This window comes from Pseudoliparis swirei, chromosome 1 (genome assembly GCF_029220125.1).
Source record: "Pseudoliparis swirei isolate HS2019 ecotype Mariana Trench chromosome 1, NWPU_hadal_v1, whole genome shotgun sequence".
NCBI classification, from domain to species: domain Eukaryota; kingdom Metazoa; phylum Chordata; class Actinopteri; order Perciformes; family Liparidae; genus Pseudoliparis; species Pseudoliparis swirei.
Window position 1 is genome coordinate 5831385 of NC_079388.1, and position 25193 is coordinate 5856577.

The 25193-nt window shown below is 43.8% G+C and overlaps 1 protein-coding gene and 1 long non-coding RNA gene across 4 annotated transcripts; one reads left to right on the plus strand and one right to left on the minus strand.

Moving 5' to 3' along the window:
• Positions 1-1569: 1569 nt before the first annotated feature.
• LOC130194240 (uncharacterized) lies at positions 1570-8649 on the minus strand. 2 transcript variants are annotated; one of them, XR_008831802.1, is made up of 4 exons: positions 6171-8649; positions 5174-5366; positions 4983-5093; positions 1570-2676 (listed from the first exon to the last, which is right to left on the minus strand). It is a non-coding gene; the product is annotated as an uncharacterized LOC130194240 (long non-coding RNA). The 2 variants fall into 2 exon arrangements; XR_008831800.1 differs by lacking the exon at positions 6171-8649 and having other exon boundaries at positions 5174-5916.
• On the plus strand, positions 2673-21766 carry prdm1b (PR domain containing 1b, with ZNF domain). 2 transcript variants are annotated; one of them, XM_056415136.1, is made up of 7 exons: positions 2673-2788; positions 3231-3541; positions 14480-14599; positions 16718-16958; positions 18287-19206; positions 19297-19425; positions 19884-21766. In XM_056415136.1, the coding sequence occupies exons 2-7, from the start codon at positions 3371-3373 to the stop codon at positions 20457-20459; spliced, it is 2157 nt and encodes a 718-aa protein (XP_056271111.1). In that variant the 5' UTR covers positions 2673-2788; positions 3231-3370; the 3' UTR covers positions 20460-21766. The 2 variants fall into 2 exon arrangements, with proteins under 2 accessions (XP_056271111.1, XP_056271118.1); XM_056415143.1 differs by lacking the exons at positions 2673-2788; positions 3231-3541; positions 14480-14599 and adding an exon at positions 16292-16438.
• Positions 21767-25193: the final 3427 nt, after the last annotated feature.

The window sequence follows — 25193 nt, forward strand, 5'->3', positions numbered from 1 at the left end:
ATCAGAAAGACGATCTATTAGTACACCGACATATCGCCGGTCCATGGGTTCACTGGACCCTAGAAGCCATTTTGTTGGAAAATAAAATTTTATTATATGAGTAATACATTCACCCTTTGTGTATATGTACCATATGTACACTACCGTTCAAAAGTTTGGGGTCATCCAGACAATTTTGTGTCTTCCATGAAAACTCACACTTTTATTTATCAAATGAATAGAACATTTCATAGAACATATAGTCAAGACATTGACAAGGTTAGAAATAATGATTAATATTTGAATTATTGATTTTGTTCTACAAACTTCAAGCTCAAAGGAAGGCCAGTTGTATCGCTTATATCACAAGCATAACTGTTTTCAGCTGTGCTAACATAATTGCACAAGGGTTTTCTAATCAGATATTAGTCTTCTAAGGCGATTAGCAAACACAATGTACCATTAGAACACTGGAGTGATCGTTGATGGAAATGGGTCTCTATACACCTATGGAGATATTTCATTAGAAACCAGACGTTTCCACCTAGAATAGTCATTTACCACATTAACAATGTATAGTGTGTATTTTTGATTAATGTTATCTTTATTGAAAAAACAGTGCTTTTCTTTGAAAAATAAAGACATTTCTAAGTGACCCCAAACTTTTGAACGGTAGTGTATGTACCTTTAGTCTCGTGCAGAGGAACAGTACCACTGTTCCTCCTCCTTCATGTGATGCTGATGCTTTGTTGTCATCTTTCTCGGTGGTGTTGTTGAGCAAAGTACAGACTATTGCATGGCAACAGGTGTCTATTCAACCCAGACTATTACAAAGCACCCAGGTACCATGATGCACTTATTAATGAGGTTTCATCACATCTTTAGTCACACTGCAGCTTCACTGCAGCTGACCTCAGGCCTTCGGTTACCTCTCTCCTCCCATTTCTGTGCAAAGGCCCAGTTCCCTTCTGCGCTGCTCGTGAGGTTTCCCTCTCTGGAAGAAGAAAAAAAAGTGTGTCTGAATATATCATGATATCGTGACGTGCGTCCAGGAGTGAGATGAGTCTGCGCTAGGCTGCTGAGTCTTTAGGCTCTGAGCCTGAGCCCAGACTGTCTGCAAATTAGAGAAATTAGCCCAGCCAGGCAAGTGAAAGAGCCCAAATCCTCATTTACACACCCACCCTCCCTCTCCACCACACACACACACACACTCCTTCTCCCATCACCATTAACCCCCACCCCACACTGGGCAGTAAAGCTCCACTCTTGGACTAGCGCTCCTGCCATATGGCAGCCAATTTACTATTTCGCCAGCCAAGTTAGGAAAGAAAGGGGGAGAGGAGGCGGGGCGCTTGTGTGAAGCACACAAATGTAGTTACTGTGTATAAAAACAAAGATATGGCTACATCCATGTGTCAATATATATTCTATTCTTTGCACTTTTAACAATGTTTGTGAACTACATTTTCCCTTTATCTGTACGTTAGCCCTTAAAATCCAACATGATGTCTTGTATTTCAACATCCTGACTGTTTTGAGTCTTTCATGTTAAATGGAATATATTATATATAAAACAAAAGAACAAGGAAATTGGGAATTGAGTCCATTTATTTTCAACATTTAGCCTGCAGGTTATGCAACAGTTGAAGAGTTTAATCTGTTAATTACAGTAACACAATCTAAATGGAGAAGTTACTTATTTTCTGCACAGTTATGCATGTCAGAAATATTTTTTTAAAGCCACTGCTTTGTGAAAAAGTCAAAAACTGGATTCCACATCTCTTTTTGTTCATTTATTTCACGTGTGATATATTTGTGCTTTTTTCCCCCACATGTCCTCTTCTCCAACACTCAGCCACATAAAGAAGTCACATTCTCCTCTCCCCCGCCACATGTTGTTTTTTAAACTGCCAGGTGAGGTGACCCGGAGCTCCGTATAAATAGACGTGTGCGTGTGTGTCTGAAAGTAAAAAGAGATGCTCCCCAGACACGTGTCCGTCCTGCGGGGGTGACCTGCCCTACATCTGTACCTGTGAGGGAGCCAGTCAGCGTGCGTCAGTGCATGAGAAAGAGAAAACATCACCACTCTTTTATAACCTTTGTTCTTTCTACTTTGTCTTGAAATCAAAAAATAGAAGAAGAAAAAGAAAGAAAAGTGTGCGTTCGTGTGCGGTTGCACACCTTCTGGATTCGTTTGGCCGTCTGTGTGTGTGTGTGTGTGTGTGTGTCAGGGGTCTGGAGACTGGTAGTTAAAGACGTTCTACAGTGAGATGTAGGTCAAGGAGATACAGTGGCAGCAGATTGCTCATTAAGTGCCAAACCAAGCAAAAGTCTATGAGTGTGTTTTTCAGTGGCAACAGGCCAGCCATCTGCTCCTCCTTTATTCATTCATTAACATGTCTTCTTTGTGTGCGCGTGGACGTGTGTGTGTGTGTGTGTGTGTGTGTGTAAGCATTCATCACAACAGCCACTTGCTGGCCAAGTGTACAACGTCATCCGATGTTGTTGTCCAAAGCCAACAGTTGCGTGTCAGACGGCTCAGTCACATGACCACGGCGGCCCGTGATTGGCCGAGGCGTCGAGCTGAAAAAGGTTGCCGCAATCCCGGCTCAGGAGTTTCTGGCGATGGTGACAGAGGGGCCACGGCGAGAGCGGACACCCAAAGGATCTCACGGACAGGCACCCCGGAAGAACGCACTGGGGGAAAGAAGAGAGAGAATATAAAGAGGAGGAGGGGGAAAAAAAACTCAACTCAAGGGATGACATAGCCAAAGACATGAGGATCCTACAGCTGAACGAATGTGTGAAAGTAAGTCACGTCTCCTTTTTTCTTGACCTTAACCTTGGACGATGAAAACAAACGGATAGATGATACAGAGTGAGCAGAAAAGGACGAGATGACCTACTGGCCTCGTAAAAGAGATGGCCGGTTCAAACTGAATGGCGAGCGCCGCCTGGGCCGTTGGACCAGTTGAACTTTGGCTCCTCATGAATGGAACCGGCTGCCTGAATAGTGAACGGCTGCCAGGAGGCATTTCAAATAATTACATGGAGTTCAAACTAGTCACATGACTTTACTTGCATTCGACGTCAGGTCAACCGTCTCTAGTCGTGCTCGACTTCTATAAACGAGTCTCGTAAAACAGGCGTAAACTGGATCGCTGCTCTGCATGTCCTGTGTCTGGAACTCAAGTTGATGACAGTTGATTTCGATGACACTAAAACCCTCTTTCTCTCTCCTCCTTTTCAAGATCTTGAGCTTTAACCAGCGCACCTGAGACAAGGGGCGTAACCCGACCCAACCAAAGTTCTTCAATACCAAAGCAAACCGAGACCAAACGGGAGCCGAACCAAACCCAAACCGGGCCCTGTGTTATTCCGTATTGTGGAGATGAAGCTGGAAAGCACACCAGGAGACATGAGCAGGTGGAGGGAGGTGGACTTTGTCCTCAACTGCACCTACATCGTCCCGGACCAGGTGTCGGACCCCAGCTTCAGACTGCCCAAAGCCATGACCTCCATCCCACGCAACCTCACCTTCGAATACAGCGCCGACAATGAGGTGAGAGCACTTCCACTCCTTCAGAGGCGACAGACGTCTTGAATTCCCCTCTTGTGTTTACGTCCGTCGTGATGGGTAAAATAAATCAATATACATCATTTGCTGGCACCCAAGCAGCCCACGGAAATAACTGACATTTTAATGGATTGTAAGTCCTTTGTGCAGTTCCTTGAAGGGTCTGCTTTTGGCAGATTAAAGTTGTGTTGCGTTTACACGTGTTGCATAACATTCTGTTTGGGCCATCTGCATTGGGCTCCTCGGGACAAAAGATCTGCTGACTAATGAGCTCTTCACAGAAACAGTAGAGTGCACCACGGGAAATGTGCATATGGGGGGGGGGGGGGGGGGGGAGGCCACGCCACTGGCAGCTTGAGGTCAAAGGGCCTTTTTATGTCTCTTTAACTTCCATTACGTTACCCGAAGGTTTCAGCCGTTGTGCAGTCTGACTCGTATACAGTGGCGGCTGGTGAAATTTTTTTTGGGGGGGGGGGCGCAGTTGGTTAAAGTCAATCATGTCTGTAACCAGCCTGTTTCCATTATTCTGGAGGGAATGTGTCTGTTTTTCAGAACTTCTTCGTTGTGTTTTCGATGCCAGTTCGGTCTCCTTCTGGACTTTGGAACAACAGACAGGGGAAACTAAACAGCGCATTACTCACTGAGCCTCCAGCTAACAGCTCCGTTAGCAACCTGCTCCCGTAGCTCCGTGGAGCTCTCTGGGCTAAGGGAACGATACCGGTCTCTGATTGGCCGAATAGTCCAGTCACGTGAAATAAGAAACGATGAGCGCACATTTTTGCGCCCCAAGATTCACGTTTCATCCGCCAATGAGAAGCCGTCCTTGCCGAAACGACCGTGAAATGTTTGCTCGCTGCTGCACACACACGTTGGGCCGGCGCCCCGAAAATGGGGAGGGGCTTCTCTCCGTGAGGATGAGTGGCGATATATTATTTATGTCACATTTATCTTAAGTGGTTGTTGACAGGGGCTTACGGTCTCCCACACACATTTAGCATGTCAACACGGTATATTTGCTATTTAAATGATTTGGTATATAATGTTTTTTGACAGGATATATTATATTTTTTTCTTCTTTTTTTTTTCATCTCAAAATTTTAAGAGGGGCGGCGCCCTAGCGCCCTCTATGGACGCACCGCCACTGCTCGTATAGTAACGCAGGCTGACACTCTCTTACTCAGGACACACACACACACACACTCAGAGAATAAGAGGTCAGGGATCAACGTCCACCATGCGATCCTGTCCCATTTACCTCCCACGTCCTCCTTCTCCCACTCAGGTGAGTCAGGAGGATCAAACACAAAACCCCCCTGAGACGTTTTCCGTCAGCAGCGGGATCCGGCATGTGCCCGGACATGTCACCGCAAAGAGAGAGAGAGAGAGATCGAGAGAGAGATAGACATAGAGAGGACGTCACACTCACTTGTTTTGGACTCCACGCTCTGATGCTTGCGGTCGATTCGCTGTCGCCTTCCTCTTTCTGTCCCGACCCAGGCAACACGTTCTGCCCGTCGTTCCCCTTCTCTACTTCTCTCTATGCAGCAAAAGCAAAGAAATCTAAGGCGATAACAGTCACTACTCCCTCCCCCCCCCCCCCCCCCGGCCCTTGCTTACCGTCTACCACGACTTCACTCGCACACAGCCAAACTCGACTTCTCGGCACCAGCTCAGGCCGGTAATCTGTTTGGCTCGAACTTGTCCATCGAGTGGATTTCCATCACCGGAATTTTTTTGTGTGTGTGTGTGTGTGAATCCTTCTGCCGGTTGGGAAATGTTGTTTCCCGCAGGGATCATAAAAACAGGTTCTCTGATGCGAGAAGGGATTTTGAACACAGGTGTGACACATTTGAGTTTCAGTTTGACAGATGAGTGAAATCGAAAGAGTCCGTCTTCAAACTGAGAACGTTGGCAACACATGTCATCATGCACGTCCACATTGTGAAAACCTCCTTTTCCTCCCCCCCTCCCCCCTCCTCCATTTTTTTGTGTTGTTCGCATCCCGAAGCGTGCCAGGAAATGCGAAGAAAGGTGGAGGGAGCACATGGCAGATGGGGTTGTTAGAGGGCAGCTGAGGGGACCGATTGGGGGTGGAGGGGTGAGCTAGGGAGAGAGGAGGCTGGTGTGTGCTGAAGGGAGAGAGAGAGGGGGGAGGGGAGGGGAGGATTTAGGTTAAAACCAGATGATTAACTTTCGTTGGGGACAGGCAGCCGGCCAGGCAGCCCGTGTGCGTCCGCCCCTGGCCTCGAGCTGGCAGGCGCGCAAGCAAGCGTGTTAAGAGAAGACGAGGGATTGGGGGGGAGGAAGGGGGGAAAGGGAGGGCGCTCAGAAGTGTGATGGAGTGGCTCCGGTACGTTTGAGAACGCTCATCCTCCTTTCTGCCGTTCTTCACCCCCCCCCCCTCCTCCCATCTTCCCAACCTGGCTGAACGGAGCGGTTGAGCTGCGGCGGCGGCCACAGCGACTCGTTAGTCACGCAACGCCGGCAAAGCACAATGTCCCTGTCACACTGGTTCATCGCATGCAGGAATCACCTCACTCGCCTCCACGGCCGCTCGACCCCCAAGAACACACACACACACGCGCGCACACACACTGTTGCCGCCCTCACTGACCTGTTGTTCTTCTAATGAACTGCTTTTACATCATCTGCAACAGACTCCAGTCGACTCCTCCCCCGGCCGGGCGCGGTAAACAATCGCCGTGTGTTTCAGGTGTTTGTTCACGTTTGGACTTTTACACGGGGACGCCGCGGAAACCCTTTTCGGAAGGGCCAGTTCGAATCACGATGCCTCGATGGAAGGAAGATAGAGTGTCTGTTTATTTGTGAGGAAGAAGGGAAGGGGGAGGGGGTGGGGGGGTATTTAAGGGTTGAACACAAAAGCTCCTCAAGACACGGAGACTGTGCGTACGCCACAGACGCTGCTGCCGGATACTGCGGTCAACTCAGCCGACACTCGGATCTCCGTGGTCAACTCAGCCGACACTTCAATTTCTGTGCACCTATAGACTGATGTTGACGGTAAACGCATTCGATCGGGAGCGCGCGAGGGTTTTGATAAAGTTAGCGGAAGAATTCACGTGACACAACATTCGGTTTTGTAAAGTTAGCGGAAAGAACTACGTGAAACAACATCCGTTTTTCAAAATAAGATGTCGACAAATCATACACTAACATATACAAGTAAACAATGAACTGATTTCGAATCTTTATAGATCGTTTCTGAGATTTAGCTTAAATTATGCTAACATTAAAACTTTTTTACTGTACCAAGGAAGAGTCCCAATTGGGAGATATTTCAAAGTAAAAGTCCTAAATGTTTAAAGAAATCGGTCATTTCTTTAATGTTTGAAGTGCTTTAAATATGTTTTTCCTCATAAGCCCCGGCATTGACTGATGCAGCTGTGTTCAGGACAATCCAGACTTCCATTATCCTGGGAATCAGACAAATCTACGGTCCCAATTGGGAAATATTTCAAATTAAAAGTCCAAAATGTTTAAAGAAATCGGTCATTTCTTTAATGTTTGAAGTGCTTTAAATATGTTTTTCCTCATAAGCCCCGGCATTGACTGATGCAGCTGTGTTCAGGACAATCCAGACTTCCATTATCCTGGGAATCAGACAAATCTACGGTCCCAATTGGGAAATATTTCAAATTAAAAGTCCAAAATGTTTAAAGAAATCCGTCATTTCTTTCATGTTTGAAGTGCTTTATATATGTTTTTCCCCATAAGCCCCAGCATTGACTGATGCAGCTGTGTTCAGGACAATCTTGCCTTCAATTATCCTGGGAATCAGACAAATCTACGGTCCAAATTGGGAAATATTTCAAATTAAAAGTCCAAAATGTTTAAAGAAATCCGTCATTTCTTTCATGTTTGAAGTGCTTTATATATGTTTTTCCCCATAAACCCCGGCATTGACTGATGCAGCTGTGTTCAGGACAATCTTGACTTCCATTATCCTGGGAATCAGACAAATCTACGGTCCCAATTGGGAAATATTTCAAATTAAAAGTCCTAAATGTTTCAAGAAATCGGTCATTTCTTTAATGTTTGAAGTGCTTTATATATGTTTTTCCCCATAAGCCCCGGCATTGACTGATGCAGCTGTGTTCAGGACAATCTTGACTTCCATGATCCTGGGAATCAGACAAATCTACGGTCCAAATTGGGAGATATTTCAAATTAAAAGTCCTAAATGTTTAAAGAAATCGGTCATTTCTTTAATGTTTGAAGTACTTTATATATGTTTTTCCTCATAAGCCCCAGCATTGACTGATGCAGCTGTGTTCAGGACAATCTTGCCTTCAATTATCCTGGGAATCAGACAAATCTACGGTCCAAATTGGGAAATATTTCAAATTAAAAGTCCAAAATGTTTAAAGAAATCCGTCATTTCTTTCATGTTTGAAGTGCTTTATATATGTTTTTCCCCATAAGCCCCGGCATTGACTGATGCAGCTGTGTTCAGGACAATCTTGACTTCCATTATCCTGGGAATCAGACAAATCTACAGTCCCAATTGGGAAATATTTCAAATTAAAAGTCCTAAATGTTTCAAGAAATCGGTCATTTCTTTAATGTTTGAAGTGCTTTATATATGTTTTTCCCCATAAGCCCCGGCATTGACTGATGCAGCTGTGTTCAGGACAATCTTGACTTCCATGATCCTGGGAATCAGACAAATCTACGGTCCAAATTGGGAGATATTTCAAATTAAAAGTCCTAAATGTTTAAAGAAATCGGTCATTTCTTTAATGTTTGAAGTGCTTTATATATGTTTTTCCCCATAAGCCCCGGCATTGACTGATTCAGCTGTATTCAGGACAATCCAGACTTCCATTATCCTGGGAATCAGACAAATCTACGGTCCCAATTGGGAAATATTTCAAATTAAAAGTCCTAAATGTTTACGAGTAATCGGTAATTTACTTAATGTTTGAGGTGCTTTATATATGTTTACCCGGAAAAATCTGGGAAATAATTTGGGAATTGTTAATAAAACATGATTTACCCTTCAACTTCCACTGATATGCATGGAAACTAATACATTGTTTCACACACACACACACACACACACAAACACACACACACACACTGACAGAAACACATAGACACTCACTGTAGCGGCGTTCCGTCGTTGTTGTTTTCTTAATCCACTAAAGAGCTGCAGACACAGTGAGTTTCCTCTCACATGCATGACAGGAGACCGTTCATTTCCTTTTCTTTCGATTTTATTTTAAACAGCAAAAAACGCTGACAAAGTAAACAAAATAATAAACGTTCAAAACGATCTCATGGTCTTACGTTAAAAAAAACTATATCTCTCATGTCTAATGCGGCTCTGTTCTTACACCTGCTGCCGTCATGACGTCATTAAATAGCCTGGCTCGAGCGTCAGTCATTAACATAAAGATCTTGTAATATATTCAACTTATAGTTCCTCCAAAATGAGCATAAATCTAAATATTAAATTATAAACAATTCTGAAACTTAAATATACTAAAAACACACTTGTGGCTCTTACACTCACATACGTACACACACACACAGGCAGAGACACACACATACTCACACACGCACACACACACCCACACACACACACACGCATACTCTGCAGACTGACCCTTGACCTCCCAATTGTCTCTCAGATATAACCCTACTGCTTTATATTTAATATATTATATTTACCTAAATACAATACTTTGAGGTCATGAGGGGAATCCCCTCCAAAACTTTCACAAGAGAGAATTGTCACCGTGCCAATAACCCTTATACGATCCTTAAAACCAGTCTTTTAGTTAATTTGTCATACTTTCAATTAGCTTAAAGATCTGGATTCTTTTCAAATTCAAAGAAGGGCCTCTGAATATGAATACCCTAGAGGTTTGGACCGATAGCTCTGAGTTAAGGGCCCCAAAAACAGGTCCAAAGGGTCAAATTGTGCCTTATTCTCTTAAATTTGCATATTTTTTGACAAGTGCAAAAATGGCCATAATCTCCTAAATATTTGTCCTGAAAATCCCAAATTGAACACAGACACTCAGGACAGGGCCTACAATGAGGTGATGGGGTGAAATTTCCTCCGAAACACCCACAAGAGTTAATTGGCTGTCTGAAATACAGGACTTGAAGAGGGTGTGTGGTTTAATAAATCTGAGACCCTGTTGTGAGCTTGGGCTGATTTTAGCTTTTTTTTCTTCTAAACATGTCATAGCTTAGCTTTCTTTTGCAGGTTGTAGCCCCTCCCACATGGGGCCCAACCATGTAGGCTGGCAACATATAGCACTTAGCATCCCTGCTTGGGAAGGGTTTAAAAACCCGGAAAAAACAAAATTCCTTCCTTCAAAGGTTAACAACTCCTCAAATGTGTGTACTATATGAACAATTTCAATTGTATTCTACCCAATTTGGGAGTGGCTACAACCTGGAAAAAAAAGCTAAGCTCTGACATGTTTACCCAATTTGACCCTTTGGACCTGTTTTGGGGCCCTTAGCTCAGAGCTATCGATCCAAAACTGTAGGGTATTCATATTCAGAGGCCCCTCTTTGAATCTGAAAAGAATCCAGATCTTTATGAACAATTAAAAGACTGAACAATTAACTAAAAGACTGTGTGTGTACGTATTTAGGTAAATATAATATATTAAATATAAAGCAGTAAGGTTATATCTGAGAGACAATTGGGAGGTCAAGGGTCAGTCTGCAGAGTATGCGTGTGTGTGTGAGATTCTGCCTGTGTTTGTATGTATGTGTCTGTATGTGTGTGTCTGTGTGTGAGAGTGTGTGTCTGTGTGCGTGTGTGTCTGTCATTCTGTGTGTGTGTGTGTGTGAGTGTCTGTCTGTGTGTGTGTAAGAGTGTGTGTGTATGAGAGTGTGTGTCTGTGTGTGTGAGTATGTGTGTGTCTCTGCCTGTGTGTGTGTGTGTGTACGTATGTGAGTGTAAGAGCCACAAGTGTGTTTTTAGTATATTTAAGTTTCAGAATTGTTTATAATTTAATATTTAGATTTATGCTCATTTTGGAGGAACTATAAGTTGAATATATTACAAGATCTTTATGTTAATGACTGACGCTCGAGCCAGGCTATTTAATGACGTCATGACGGCAGCAGGTGTAAGAACAGAGCCGCATTAGACATGAGAGATATAGTTTTTTTTAACGTAAGACCATGAGATCGTTTTGAACGTTTATTATTTTGTTTACTTTGTCAGCGTTTTTTGCTGTTTAAAATAAAATCGAAAGAAAAGGAAATGAACGGTCTCCTGTCATGCATGTGAGAGGAAACTCACTGTGTCTGCAGCTCTTTAGTGGATTAAGAAAACAACAACGACGGAACGCCGCTACAGTGAGTGTCTATGTGTTTCTGTCAGTGTGTGTGTGTTTGTGTGTGTGTGTGTGTGTGTGAAACAATGTATTAGTTTGCATGCATATCAGTGGAAGTTGAAGGGTAAATCATGTTTTATTAACAATTCCCAAATTATTTCCCAGATTTTTCCGGGTAAACATATATAAAGCACCTCAAACATTAAGTAAATTACCGATTACTCGTAAACATTTAGGACATTTAATTTGAAATATCTCCCAATTTGGACCGTAGATTTGTCTGATTCCCAGGATAATGGAAGGCAAGATTGTCCTGAACACAGCTGCATCAGTCAATGCTGGGGCTTATGGGGAAAAACATATATAAAGCACTTCAAACATTAAAGAAATGACCGATTTCTTTAAACATTTTGGACATTTAATTTGAAATATTTCCCAATTTGGACCGTAGATTTGTCTGATTCCCAGGATAATGGAAGGCAAGATTGTCCTGAACACAGCTGCATCAGTCAATGCTGGGGCTTATGAGGAAAAACATATATAAAGCACTTCAAACATTAAAGAAATGACCGATTTCTTTAAACATTTAGGACTTTTAATTTGAAATATCTCCCAATTTGGACCGTAGATTTGTCTGATTCCCAGGATCATGGAAGTCAAGATTGTCCTGAACACAGCTGCATCAGTCAATGCTGGGGCTTATGAGGAAAAAGATATATAAAGCACTTCAAACATTAAAGAAATGACCGATTTCTTTAAACATTTAGGACTTTTAATTTGAAATATCTCCCAATTTGGACCGTAGATTTGTCTGATTCCCATGATAATGGAAGTCAAGATTGTCCTGAACACAGCTGCATCAGTCAATGCTGGGGCTTATGAGGTAAAACATATATAAAGCACTTCAAACATTAAAGAAATGACCGATTTCTTTAAACATTTAGGACTTTTAATTTGAAATATCTCCCAATTTGGACCGTAGATTTGTCTGATTCCCAGGATCATGGAAGTCAAGATTGTCCTGAACACAGCTGCATCAGTCAATGCCGGGGCTTATGGGGAAAAACATATATAAAGCACTTCAAACATTAAAGAAATGACCGATTTCTTGAAACATTTAGGACTTTTAATTTGAAATATTTCCCAATTGGGACCGTAGATTTGTCTGATTCCCAGGATAATGGAAGTCAAGATTGTCCTGAACACAGCTGCATCAGTCAATGCCGGGGCTTATGGGGAAAAACATATATAAAGCACTTCAAACATGAAAGAAATGACGGATTTCTTTAAACATTTTGGACTTTTAATTTGAAATATTTCCCAATTTGGACCGTAGATTTGTCTGATTCCCAGGATAATTGAAGGCAAGATTGTCCTGAACACAGCTGCATCAGTCAATGCTGGGGCTTATGAGGAAAAACATATATAAAGTACTTCAAACATTAAAGAAATGACCGATTTCTTTAAACATTTAGGACTTTTAATTTGAAATATCTCCCAATTTGGACCGTAGATTTGTCTGATTCCCAGGATAATGGAAGTCAAGATTGTCCTGAACACAGCTGCATCAGTCAATGCTGGGGCTTATGAGGAAAAACATATATAAAGCACTTCAAACATGAAAGAAATGACGGATTTCTTTAAACATTTTGGACTTTTAATTTGAAATATTTCCCAATTGGGACCGTAGATTTGTCTGATTCCCAGGATAATGGAAGTCTGGATTATCCTGAACACAGCTGAATCAGTCAATGCCGGGGCTTATGGGGAAAAACATATATAAAGCACTTCAAACATGAAAGAAATGACAGATTTCTTTAAACATTTTGGACTTTTAATTTGAAATATTTCCCAATTGGGACCGTAGATTTGTCTGATTCCCAGGATAATGGAAGTCTGGATTGTCCTGAACACAGCTGCATCAGTCAATGCCGGGGCTTATGAGGAAAAACATATTTAAAGCACTTCAAACATTAAAGAAATGACCGATTTCTTTAAACATTTTGGACTTTTACTTTGCAATATCTCCCAATTGGGACTCTTCCTTGGTACAGTAAAAAAGTTTTAATGTTAGCATAATTTAAGATAAATCTCAGAAACGATCTATAAAGATTTGAAATCAGTTAATTGTTTACTTGTATATGTTAGTGTATGATTTGTCGCCATCTTATTTTGAAAAACGGATGTTGTTTCACGTAGTTCTTTCCGCTAACTTTGCAAAACCGGATGTTGTGTCACGTGAATCCTTCCGCTAACTTTATCAAAACCCTCGCGCGCTCCCGATCGAATGCGTTTACCGTCAACATCAGTCTATAGGTGCACAGAAATGTAAGTGTCGGCTGAGTTGACCACGGAGATCCGAGTGTCGGCTGAGTTGACCGCAGTTGCCGGATGGCTTGTGTGTGCGTGTGTGTGTGTTTTTGTTTGGGTTCGTTTCGAGAGGTGTTGACCACAAGCCTGTCCACTTTCTAAGAAAGTGTGAATGGTGAAGCTGCTCTGCATAACAAAGAGGACACTGACATATCCCGTTCGTCAGCACACAGTTTTCCTTCCCACCTCATAAGGTCAGAAATGACTCAAGAACCTGCGGAGCGGGACGGGTTTTGCTCTTAGTTGGAAAAACAAACATCTCACCCACATTTAAATGAGTCTCTTAGACGTTGTTGGAGCATGCTTAGCACCACCTATTCCAGGGCTTCCCCTTATAGGCAAAAGGTGAGACATGCATTTCACTCCGCCCACTCCTCCTCCCCACCGCCATCTGCCTGATGGATCGTGGAGGTCTCCATCGTGGAATATGCCTACTATGAACTATTCATACACTCTGTCACATTCATTGAATGTATTTTAACTCTAAATCTGTCCTTCTGTACACATGACATCTATTGCATCTGTCCATCCTGGAGAGGGATCCTCCTCTGTTGCTCTCCTGAAGGTTTCTTCCTTTTTTTCCCCCCTGAAGGGTTATTTGGGAGTTTTTCCTGGTCCGATGTGAGGTTTTGGGGCAGGGATGTCTATGTGTACAGATTGTAAAGCACTCCGAGACAAATTTGTAATTTGTGAAATTGGGCTATACAAATTAACTGAATTGAATTGAATTGAATAATCAGGCCTTTTCGGCTTTGATGCAACCTGTCGGACGAGCAAGAAAAGGCACGATAATCTTTTTTTAGAATCAAAAGTCTAGTATTGTCCTCTACGACCTCTATAACGCCTCCCCCGAATGAGAGCTGAGCGTTCACGAGGTGCACGGGGCAAACAACAGGTGACACCGCTTCCTCTCTCCGGGGCTTATGACCACGGCAGGTCAGAGGTCAGTGGAGTGAGTCAGAGAAAGTGTAATGCTCTTCACTCCGTTAGCCAGTTGGTGACGAACGTGTCTCACCTCGTGGGGTTTAGGAACCCGAGAGCTGTCTGGGTCACCATGACAACACACGACCTGCGATGCGTTTCCCTCCATTGAAATAAACAACGGAGAGACACAAAGTATATGGAGAGAAATATCAACTTTTGATTGTTTTTCTTTCCACGTTACGTGTGGAGGTGAAAGACAGCGAGGGGATCCAGGTGATGATGAGTGTGGTCTGTGTTTCAGGTGACGGGCGTGTTCAGCAAAGAGTACATCCCACAGGGGACTCGCTTCGGCCCCCTGCAAGGACTCCTCTACACCAAAGACAACGTCCCCAAACAGGCCAACAGGAAGTACTTCTGGCGGGTAAGGGAAACGCACACACACACACACACACATTAAAAAAAACACAAACTCTACGCATAATGTCATTTATGCATCAATATTGTTGTTGTGTATTTTATTCAGTCAATCATTGCAATACAATACAATATTATTCTATATAAAATATAAAACAGATAGACTGAAAAGGTATAGGTAGAAGCAAAAATGCTTATATATTCCTATCCTAAATTATTATTATCAAATAAATCAGATCATTAATATAAAATAAAGAAAATGAATAAAGAAAATCAACAACAACAAAAAAATATATATTTTTTCTTTTCTTTATTCTTTATAATTTTATATTAATTATCTGATATATTTGATTTATATATTTACATATATATATATATATATATACATACATCTTCCATATACATATGTTTCAATCACACTTCTAACCCTAAACATTTTTTTATAAATAATCTTTTTTTAAACCAAAAATGAGTTCACCATTCTTATATCCATTTTAACATTGTTCTATAATTGGACTACAATAGAAATAGGCTACATCTTCTTTTAACCCCCCTTTTAGATTGTTATACAGTAAACTTACAAACATCTCTCAAATCATATGTACACTCATGTATACAGGACTGTCTCAGAAAATTAGAATATAGTGATAAAGTTCTTTATTTTCTGTAATGCAATTAAAAAATATTAATATTAAAAGAATAAAAGGCTTGCAATATTTCAGTTGATTTGTAATGAATCCAGAATGCATGACATTTTTGTTTTTTTAATTGCATTACAGAAAATAAAGAACTTTATCACAATATTCTAATTTTCTGAGACAGTCCTGTATAGTAAAATATATTGTTGTAGTCTTTTTTCAGACTTTTAGAACTCCTTGTTGAACGTGTCTTCTACCTCATGTACTCATGGTCACCCAGCTCGGTGCGACTCGAGTAGAAACGGGAGAGGACATGTTTTCCTCTTTTATTCATAACATTTCTTAAATAAAATAAGAGACAGACATCCGTTGTTGAACAGTTTCACATCAAGTCCAGATCCATAGTCAAATGGGGGGGTGCTTGTCCACAGGGGTTTTGGTGAAACTTTCAGGGGAAGTTAATGCCGCTGGCACGTAACAATGGGTTCACTCTCACAGTCACCAACGTCTTACGTACACAAAGGAAGGGACTGTTGTTCAACATACACGCACACACATTCAGACTATCCCTCTCTTCAAGTCCCTTCTTACTCCCCCCCTCCCCCCTCGTCCCGTCATCCGGGCACAAATTATGTCACTCAGGAAATTTGTTCTCCTCTGCCAAGTCATGTCCCTTCCGGCTCCGTTTCCTGTCAGCCTCCTGTGCAAAAAGAAAGGGGCGTCGCCGCGGTGCAATAGTGAAAGTGTGACGTGGTCCGGGAGCGACCTCGTGACACAGGTGGAGGGGGGCGGGGCCGCACGCGCTGCCAAAGGCATGCCTGCGAGCAGCCGCCAAATACGACTTGTTTTGTTTTCAACCATAGTTCAGTGTTCCCCTTGCATGTATTCCAGTAAACAAAAATTACAACGCATGAAACCATTTCATAACATCCTCAAGAAAGAAAGAAAACAGTGAGAAAGAGAAAAGGAGGAAAGAGGGGGGGGGGGGGAGAGAGAGAGAGAGACAGCCACTGCGGTGAGTGGCCCAATCACGCCCCCCCCCCCCTCCCCTCCCTCCGCCTACTAAGGAGGCGGAGAGGCACCTTATATAAGTATACAGTGTGACACGAACACACACACACACTCAGGACACTGAGCTGTTGGGTGCAGCAGGCTAAGAAAGGAGCAACGATACACTGTGACTGACAGCTCAACTGTACATGGCAGAGGTGATCATTCAGATGGTTTCTTGAATCTTCAATTTTTTATTTTTTATTTAAATAATGTTTTGATGATGATGATTTTTTGTGGATTTTAAAATCAGCTTTTTTTGTGGTCGAATTTAGACAATTTCGAGCATCACACGCTGCAACATCTCGGTCAAGCAATATAATGAATGGGACTATTTACAACATCAAATACGAGATTATTAAATATACAAGTAATACGCACAAATCAGTTGGCTCGGACGTGTGCGTTGTTTTAATCCCGTCGTCTCTTCGTTTCAGATTTACAGCGGCGGGCAGCTCCAAAACTTCGTCGATGGCTACGACGTCCACAGGAGCAACTGGATGCGTTACGTCAACCCGGCCCGCTCTCTGGCCGAACAGAACCTGGTGGCCTGCCAGAACGGCCGGGACATCTACTTCTACACCATCCGACCGGTGGAGCCCAGCCAGGAGCTGCTGGTGTGGTACAGCCAGGAGTTCGCCCAGAGGCTCTGCGGCCAGCAGGTCGACATCAAACAGAGTGAGTGCACGCGTCCCGAGAGGAAGGAATGATTTAGAGGTGATGCGGCCCAATGACACGCGCCGGAGCCGACACAGTGACATCTGCGGGCCGTGACTAAACACATAGCGCAAAGTCTGCGTCGGGAGATAATATCTATTATCAGCTCAATGAGACGTCCTCGAGTTGAATGAAGACACGTTTATTCTGCCTCCTGAATAAGAGCCGCTGTTATCTTTCACCGACGGCGGAGGTTTGATGCCATTTCTTCCCGTAGAGAGGAGAATCTCCATGCCAGATCACGGTGGAATGCGTACGCGTACAAGTAGACCAAACAAATCTCAGTACATGTGGTGAATGACGTGGGAATAGTGACAAAATCTAAAGAGGAATAACGCCTGGTCAAAGTACCTTTTGTGAGTCATGTGTTTGCAGCCATTCGTAGAACGGCAGGTCATCATCCTGAGGGATTGTCTGTTGCCACAAAGTCCGATGACTCATCCCAACTGGATACACCAGATGGGTTGCCATTCATCTTGGTGACTAATGCTGAGGCAGTATCATTACGTTCTTATCAATTTATAGGATCTTAAACGCTTTCACGTTCCTTTCAAGTGCAGGTATGCAAAGTGTTTGCCTCCCGGGGTTGTTTCTTTCCCCCCCGATAAGTGAAACTCCGTTACCGGTGGTACAACTGTGATTTAAAGCTTGGTACATTTAGATTAGCTCAAGCCGTTGCTGTATCCTGACAAATAATTCGTGGGGGGCAACTGTTAGATGACAAAAAAAGTTGTTTTTAATTAAATACCAATCAATCATAGTAAAACCCCACTGGTACAGCCTTTTAAATGAACCTATAGGAAATTCACGCAATGAAGACGGAACAATGACGTGACGTGAGAAAAAAGGAGTCGACGTGCAGTAACGCTGACACATTCTCACAAAGAGAAGGAAGAAAGGAAGGGCCGTTTCACATTATCTTGTGGCGAGTAAGACCGCCGTACCTAGAACAGGTTTTCGCAAATGAATCTCAGAATCGTGACATGACACATGGACTCCCACACACTCGACCACCCAACTGATTCTCCCACATCCAAATCACTCGTGCGATTGACAAACAGAAACCTGCAGCGTGTGATGTACACGTGAAGTTAGACTGAAACTACGACCATTTACCATCAGAGGGAGTGCCTTCTGCGGGTGGATGGGTGTCTGAGTGCGAGAGGCACTTTAACTTCAACTCACCGGAACCACGTATTATAATGAGTGCCCCCCCCTTTTTTTAAACGCTGTTTGTTCACACATCAAACTCTGGGACAGTACTCAATTTGAATTTAATTTATTCGCAGAATACACGAGTTCGGATGAAGACCGCGAGCCGGAGTACGCCAAACAGCACCTACCTCAGCAGACATGGCTTACGGACAGAACCAAGGAGGAGGTGAAGGAAGAGAGGGATGAGGACGGGGAGGAGAACATCGACGTGGAGATGTTGGAAAGAGACACGCCGCCGGTCACGCCCGATGACCAGATCATGGACTTCAGCAAAAAGGTGGAGAAGGAGGAGAGCAACCGAGATCCGGAAGACCGGGGGGTCGTTCCTTCCCCGAAGTCCGAACACAGAGAGCCCGGTCTGGGCTTGAGTCACCCGTACTTACCGGATCCTCATCCTGCGCTGCCATCCCAGCACCGAAATCTCCCTCTCCACCTCCACGGCCTCTACAGGGAAGGCGTTTCACCCTACCCCATTTACCCCCAATCCAGGCCCCTCCAGCCCAACTACCAGCTCCTCCCCCCCTACGGCCCGCACTATCCTCGCCTCCTCCTCCCTTCGTACTCCCCTCCCTTCCCTGGGATGCTGCCCTCAAGAGGATCCCTCCGATACGGCGGCTACCTGGCCACCGACGGCCTCCCGTACCCGCCCATCGGCCCGCCTACTCTGCTGCCGGTGTCCCTCCCCTACCCTCCGTCTTCGCAGGGAGGTCTTAAAGAACTCAAAGCAAACGTGTCGCCGCCGCGAGGCGCGCCGGCCACCCCGGAGCTCTCCCCTCTCCCCAAGCCCGACGGTCAGCATCATTCTGCCGAGCAGTCCCCCTCCGGTTTCGAGGAAGCCATGAATCTGAGTATGGCTACGATCAAAAGCAAACACGCCACGCGCAACGGCCCCGGCCACAAATCGCTGCCCTACCCACTGCAGAAGCAGAACGGAAAGATCAAGTATGAATGTAATATCTGCTCCAAGACCTTCGGACAGCTGTCGAACCTCAAGGTAACCGCGTCAATGTAATTCAATCTATTCCACCTTTCCCACAGCGGTTGACACCAGTGCTCATGAACTTTTCTTTCATTATTATTGTAGGTCCATCTCCGAGTGCACAGTGGCGAGAGACCGTTCCAGTGCAACTTGTGTAAAAAGAGCTTCACTCAGCTGGCCCACCTCCAGAAACATCACCTGGTCCACACGGGGGAGAAGCCACATGAATGCACGGTATGTGGAAAATCACAAACCGAGCGTGCGTCCTCTTCTCGCACGCCACGCCTCGATCCGATCCGAACATGACTCCGAGAGTGGGAAAGACACAAATAGAAACGCACGGTAAACACACAATACACACGAGATGCTCTCTGACTCATACCTTCCTGGTAAGGCAATCTCTCTTTCACTCGCAACGAACCATTACCCACTTGGTCCTGTAATTGTTGCCGAGTGTGACTGTGGGTGTGAGTGTTTTGCGAGAGAGAGAGGATAGAACAAAGAAAGAAATGTTGTTTTATGGAGGTACCCCCACGGAACTGGAATAACATGGTCAGCCCAAACACCGTACGGCGCATGACACATCAACACACATTTCTAGAATAATATCAAACGCAATCCAAACGCGTTCACAATCAGCCTTCTGACATGTCGCCCACAGAAGCCCTAACCCTCCGTGTCATGCTTTCCAGGTGTGTCACAAACGGTTCAGTAGCACCAGCAACTTGAAGACACACCTCCGCCTCCACTCCGGGGAGAAACCCTACCAGTGCAAGCTGTGCAACACCAAGTTCACCCAGTACATCCACCTCAAACTGCACCGGCGGCTCCACAGCGGCCGCGACCGCCCCTACCGCTGCCCGCTCTGCGCCCAGGCCTTCTTCCACCGCTTCTCCCTCCGCATCCACCAGTGCAGCTGCTGCCCGGCCAAGTCCGGCGCGCCCGTCGACGTGCACGTGAAGCAGATGGCGGAGCGGTTCGACGCCAGCCAAGAGGCCGACGTGCTCGCGGAGGCGGCGACGGCGGCGCAGGTGGAGGAGGCGGTGGAGCGCTGGTTGGAGCGCACCTTGGAGGGCGAGGAAAAGGAGGACCAGAGGGAGGCAACCCTCCTGCTGAAAGCGCTGACGGTGGCTTTGAACTCACCGGCAGCGGCCGTGGCCCAATCGGCGACGCCAGCATCCCACCACAGCCCCCCACTGGTCTATCAGGAGAGGGCCAGCGTTGTTCACCTCCACCAACGACCAAGAGTGAAGACTGAAGGACAGTGAGGAGGAACCAATCGAGAGGGAGGGAGGTATATAAAAAGGACATACAGCCTACCAGCAACCAAGAAAACAGATGTTTCGCCAAATAGAACTCCCTAAAGGGGTCCATGAAGGGCCTCAAAGGGACACTTGCATAATCAAATGAGCGCAGCACCAAAAGAAGAGCATTCCAAAGACTGGGTGAGGGTGTCAGTGATTGTACTTCCTCTCAAAACTCAGGTTAAAAAATGAAAACGGAGGAGGATGTTGTTAAGCTGTGAAGTATTGAAAACTCTTTTCACTCGGGTAGAGAATTGTTTGATTTTTTGTTTTTGTGCTTTAACTTATTACTTTTTCTTGAAAATTTGAGTCATCTTTATTTATTTAGTTGTCTAATAGCATAATGTGTTTTGTTTGTGTTTGTTAGTGGGTTTTTTCCTCGTTTTTTTTCTGTGTGTTGACACTTCTAGAGATTTGATCTCTTAGCAAAACCACAAATGGACTCAGGAGCAATAACGTGGCCGGAGCCGGCGAACGAGTCCTCGCTGAATTGTTTTGCGTGTTTGACGAGTGGAAGTTTATATACGGACGACAGGGCTCAGTGATGATGGCACAAACCACATCCCTGTTTTGTAACTATTTTATTTATTTATGAAATAATAAAAAAGGGAAGAACAAACAAAAAAAATCAGGTCTCTTGAAAACTGTGTGTTAATAAGCAATTGCCAAAACTACAATCAAAGAACATGAATGTGTAGCGATGTTTTTTTGGGATCATTACTCAACTCATTGTAACATTAGAAGTGAGGAAAACACCTTTTTTGTTTTGTTTATACTATTCAGCTGCTTCTCGTAGGTAATTTCAATATATAAGTATCAAAAGACACCAAATAGCAACAAAAGAAAGTAAACTACACATTCAATGGGATCACAATGAAATATGTACATAACGTCGTTTTTAACGCTGCGTAGCTTTTTACTGGATTCAGATGTTTCTGACTTGCTTTACCGTGAAGGTTTTGAGCAGCACACAGGTAAAATTTTCTAATATTGTTAATATTTTTTTTACTCTGCACTGGAAGAAAATGCTTTTGGTTGTTCCCCAAAACCATGTAGGCAGGTACTGCTTTTTAAAATTGTACGACTGAGTCAGTGATGTACTTCTTTTATGATTTTTGTAGTGTTCTTTTTTTACTTTGTACAATATGTTTGTCTGTGTAGTTTATTTTTGAAAACAAGTTATGAGATGTTAAGAATTTATATGCGAGAGACTATTTTCACGATAATTTTATATTTACACGATGTAGCATATTAAAGATATTGTTTCTATACGTCCTGTATTGTGCGTGTGTTTTCATACCGGAATGAGATTCTATTGGGGGAACAATGGAGCAACAATGGCGGAAAATGAATCATCAACCACACATAAGTCCTCCAAATGAAATGACATAACACTTGATTTGTCCATGTCCTCAAAACAACATAAACAAAACTCCCGCCCCATCAGCATCATGCAAAAACTTACAAATCCCCTTTCATAAAAAAGAATAATGAATGTTATGATGTGACAATTTTCGGTTAAAATTAGGGATGCAGCTGGATCAGTGCATCCCAAGTTAAAATGAATAAGGTCCGAAGCCTTCGGAAAATTACTGGTTGTGTAGCAACTAGCGGCATCTCGCCAGTTTCGCAGGAATTACTGTGCGTCATCGATCCTAGTGCGGTTAGCTCAAGTTGTCACTTAGTCATCAAAACTTTGAGAGGTTGGTAAAAGCCTTGCGTTCTTCACTTGATATGTGACCGTTACTGACTTCTCGAAGGTAGCCAGATATTCACGCATGTGGAAATTCAAACAAAAAAGCTCTCTCCATGAAGACAACAGCTGCAGAGTCACTGCACCCATGTAGGCAGGAACATGCATACGCCCTTACGACATCCTGCTTACTACCTCTCCTTTGCTGGTAATAAACTCTAAGAAGTCCCACGCTACATTCCCCTGATTGGTTCACTTGTCCGGCTCTCTTTCCTTGAAAATACAGGGAAATGAAACCGGCCGGTCACCAATGAAAAAAAAGAAGAGAAGAAGATTAAAAGAAACTTACATCACATCGTTCACGAGCGTGAGAAGAGATTTTTGCCTGCCTCCACGAACATGAAACCCCAAAAGATGCTTCTACCTCTGATCACTGTTCAAAACATGTTTAGAGATAGAGAAGGGGGGGGGGGGGGACTGAAGAGGGAGATGGAATTTGAAAGAAGCAATTGCTCATACAACTCTAAAAAGCATGTCAGCATATCTATCTGTGTGCTGAAGCAGTGGAATAATTTAAATGGTGACATCAAAGAAAGTAAAAATTTGTTGCAACGAAGAAAAAAAGTTTAAAAACATGACGGGAGAAGTATAGACTTGACGGTATTCATAAAGCATAAGAAGTCACGGATTATGGGGACACATGTTTGAATTTCTGGTTTGTTTGTTTGTTTGGAACAAGTTTTCAAGAAATCATAGGTTAGGGCACTAATAAGCTAGATAGCTTCAGCCTTAACCCTTTCGATCAGCCACACGTATCTTTCTTCTTCTTTTTTTATTCCTGGTGGTTGTATATTTTGCTGATCGAAATAATTAACTAATTCAAAAAAATTTACTAATTCTGTCGTCCCAGGGCAGCGAAACTTTGCTCATCATGGTTTGCTCTTTCCAGTAAACTCTCTCGCAGTGACTCCCTCTCTCTCGCTCCGAGGTCCTCACCACTTTCTTTTGCTTTTTTTTCCGTGTATGTATTTATTTATTTGTATGCGTGTTCCTTGCATAACCAAAACATTTTAAAACCGAATCGCATGAAATTTGGTGGGATGATTGGTTATTATCCGGGGACCATTTGATTAGATTTTGGGATTGATCGGGTCAAAGGTCAAGGTCATGGAATGGTCAACATCTTCTTTTTACCATAGCGCGGTCAATTTTTATCCAATTGGCATGCAACTAATACCAACATTTTCATAATTCAATGCCCAATCTTGTGATATGTGAAGGTATGCGCTCTACCGAGTGCCCGTTCTAGTTCTATAGTGTGCTTATTCTCTTGTGACCTGAGCCGCGGGCGGAGAACCCCACAGAGAAAAAACACCGACGCACCACTGACCAGAACAAAGGCCCCTCACACCTTCCGGGTGCACCGTCTCACTGCAGCGGTGACAGGAAATCCTTCACGTTTGGCAGGCTGCCAGATGCACGGGCACCTTATTGCGCAATCGGGCGATCAGAAGCAGAAGCCGCGGTGAGAGTGCGAGACGAGGTGAAACGCCGGCGTGCTGCTCCGATCAAGAGCAGGAGAGAACAGAAGAAGAAGAACAATGTCCTTGTTGAAGCGACGCATCCTCTGAAACATACAAGGCCATTCACTTGCACTTAATAATCATAATATATACGGCCTATTATTCTTTTTTTTAAAGAGAGACAGCTCTATATATACAGCTATATATACAGCTATATATATTTATTTAGATTTTACAAATTAACAAGACAGGACTTTAAGGAGACAATACAAACGGAAAGAAGAAATAAAAGGGTAAATAACAACAAAAAAACGACCAAAAAAATAGATAAATATAATTCGAAAAACCACAGCAAATAACACACCAGCACATCACCAGCCTGACATAACTCCATCTTTAAGGTGACATCATCAAATCAAGTCAGCATCAGTAGGCCTACCAGTGTTTTTAATTTGGCACGGTAAAGAACATCCCGGTGGGGTCCACCATGTTTCCATATTTTGACCAATCCCTTGACATCGTCATGGACGCTCTATTGTAATCCAGTCAATACATCTCTATTGTGCCTGGAGGGAAATCGGTGCACTAAAAAACAAAGGAAACATTGTGAGGAACTCACTGTCGCAACTGCAGTTTGTAATAAAGGTACAAAGAAATAAAATAAAAAGTATGCTGTTTGGACACCCTGAAAAAAGCCTCGTAGAAAAGATCAAAATTGGACACAAGCCAATGAATTAGAAACACTGCCAGTTATGAAACAACACGGTCTTTGAAGTTCTGTTGTCTGCCCTGTTGAGGCGACACAGCCTGTTTTTAATGTCTTCCTCTTATTCTTGGCTAACAGCCCTCCAGTTCCCTCCTGCAGCAGCTGGTGATTTTCTCTTCACACATTCACAAAAAGGAGGTCACCGGGAATCTGCGGTTGTCTACAGAGCGCGTTCATCACAAAGAAGTTGTCTTAAAGTACACATTGCATGGCGCCGACAAGAATTTCTAGGGAAGTCACGCACGCCTCATTTGCATGCAGAAGCTTTAAACTCTTGACACTCGATAACTCCGGTGGCTCAGTTTCACCGGGCGGGAAATGCACACTGGGATGTCGGAGTGCATCCCTCACAGGAATCAGCCTCAGCTCCAAGGAGCGTACCGTGCTCCATGAAGACTAAACCCTGAGCCCTTTGTTTACTTGTTGACGTATATAACGGATGCTATAAGGACGACCCGATTCCGGTGCCTGGCCCGATGTCCCGCTGCAGGATGAGCTCATCAGAGTTAATTAATACCAGTGTGTTTTTCACCAATTCCAGGGAAGGATCGATGTGTCATGACCATTTTAATTCTAGAAACATTGTGTGGACATAATCAACATCAGCACCTGCCGGATATTATAGCCCATCCTTTTCTCAGGAATAATGAATCATTCTATGAGAGGGACGTAGAGAGGAGAGACACAGAGGGACGGAGGGAGAAAGAAAAACGCTT

What these genes read in the sequence shown, in the direction of transcription:
- prdm1b (XM_056415136.1), top strand. Translation starts at nt 3,371, where the DNA reads ATGAAGCTGGAAAGCACACCAGGAGACATGAGCAGGTGGAGGGAGGTG. An exon ending in AATACAGCGCCGACAATGAG is followed by an intron (nt 3,542 to 14,479) that starts GTGAGAGCACTT and finishes TCTGTGTTTCAG; the next exon opens with GTGACGGGCGTGTTCAGCAA. An exon ending in ACAGGAAGTACTTCTGGCGG is followed by an intron (nt 14,600 to 16,717) that starts GTAAGGGAAACG and finishes TCTTCGTTTCAG; the next exon opens with ATTTACAGCGGCGGGCAGCT.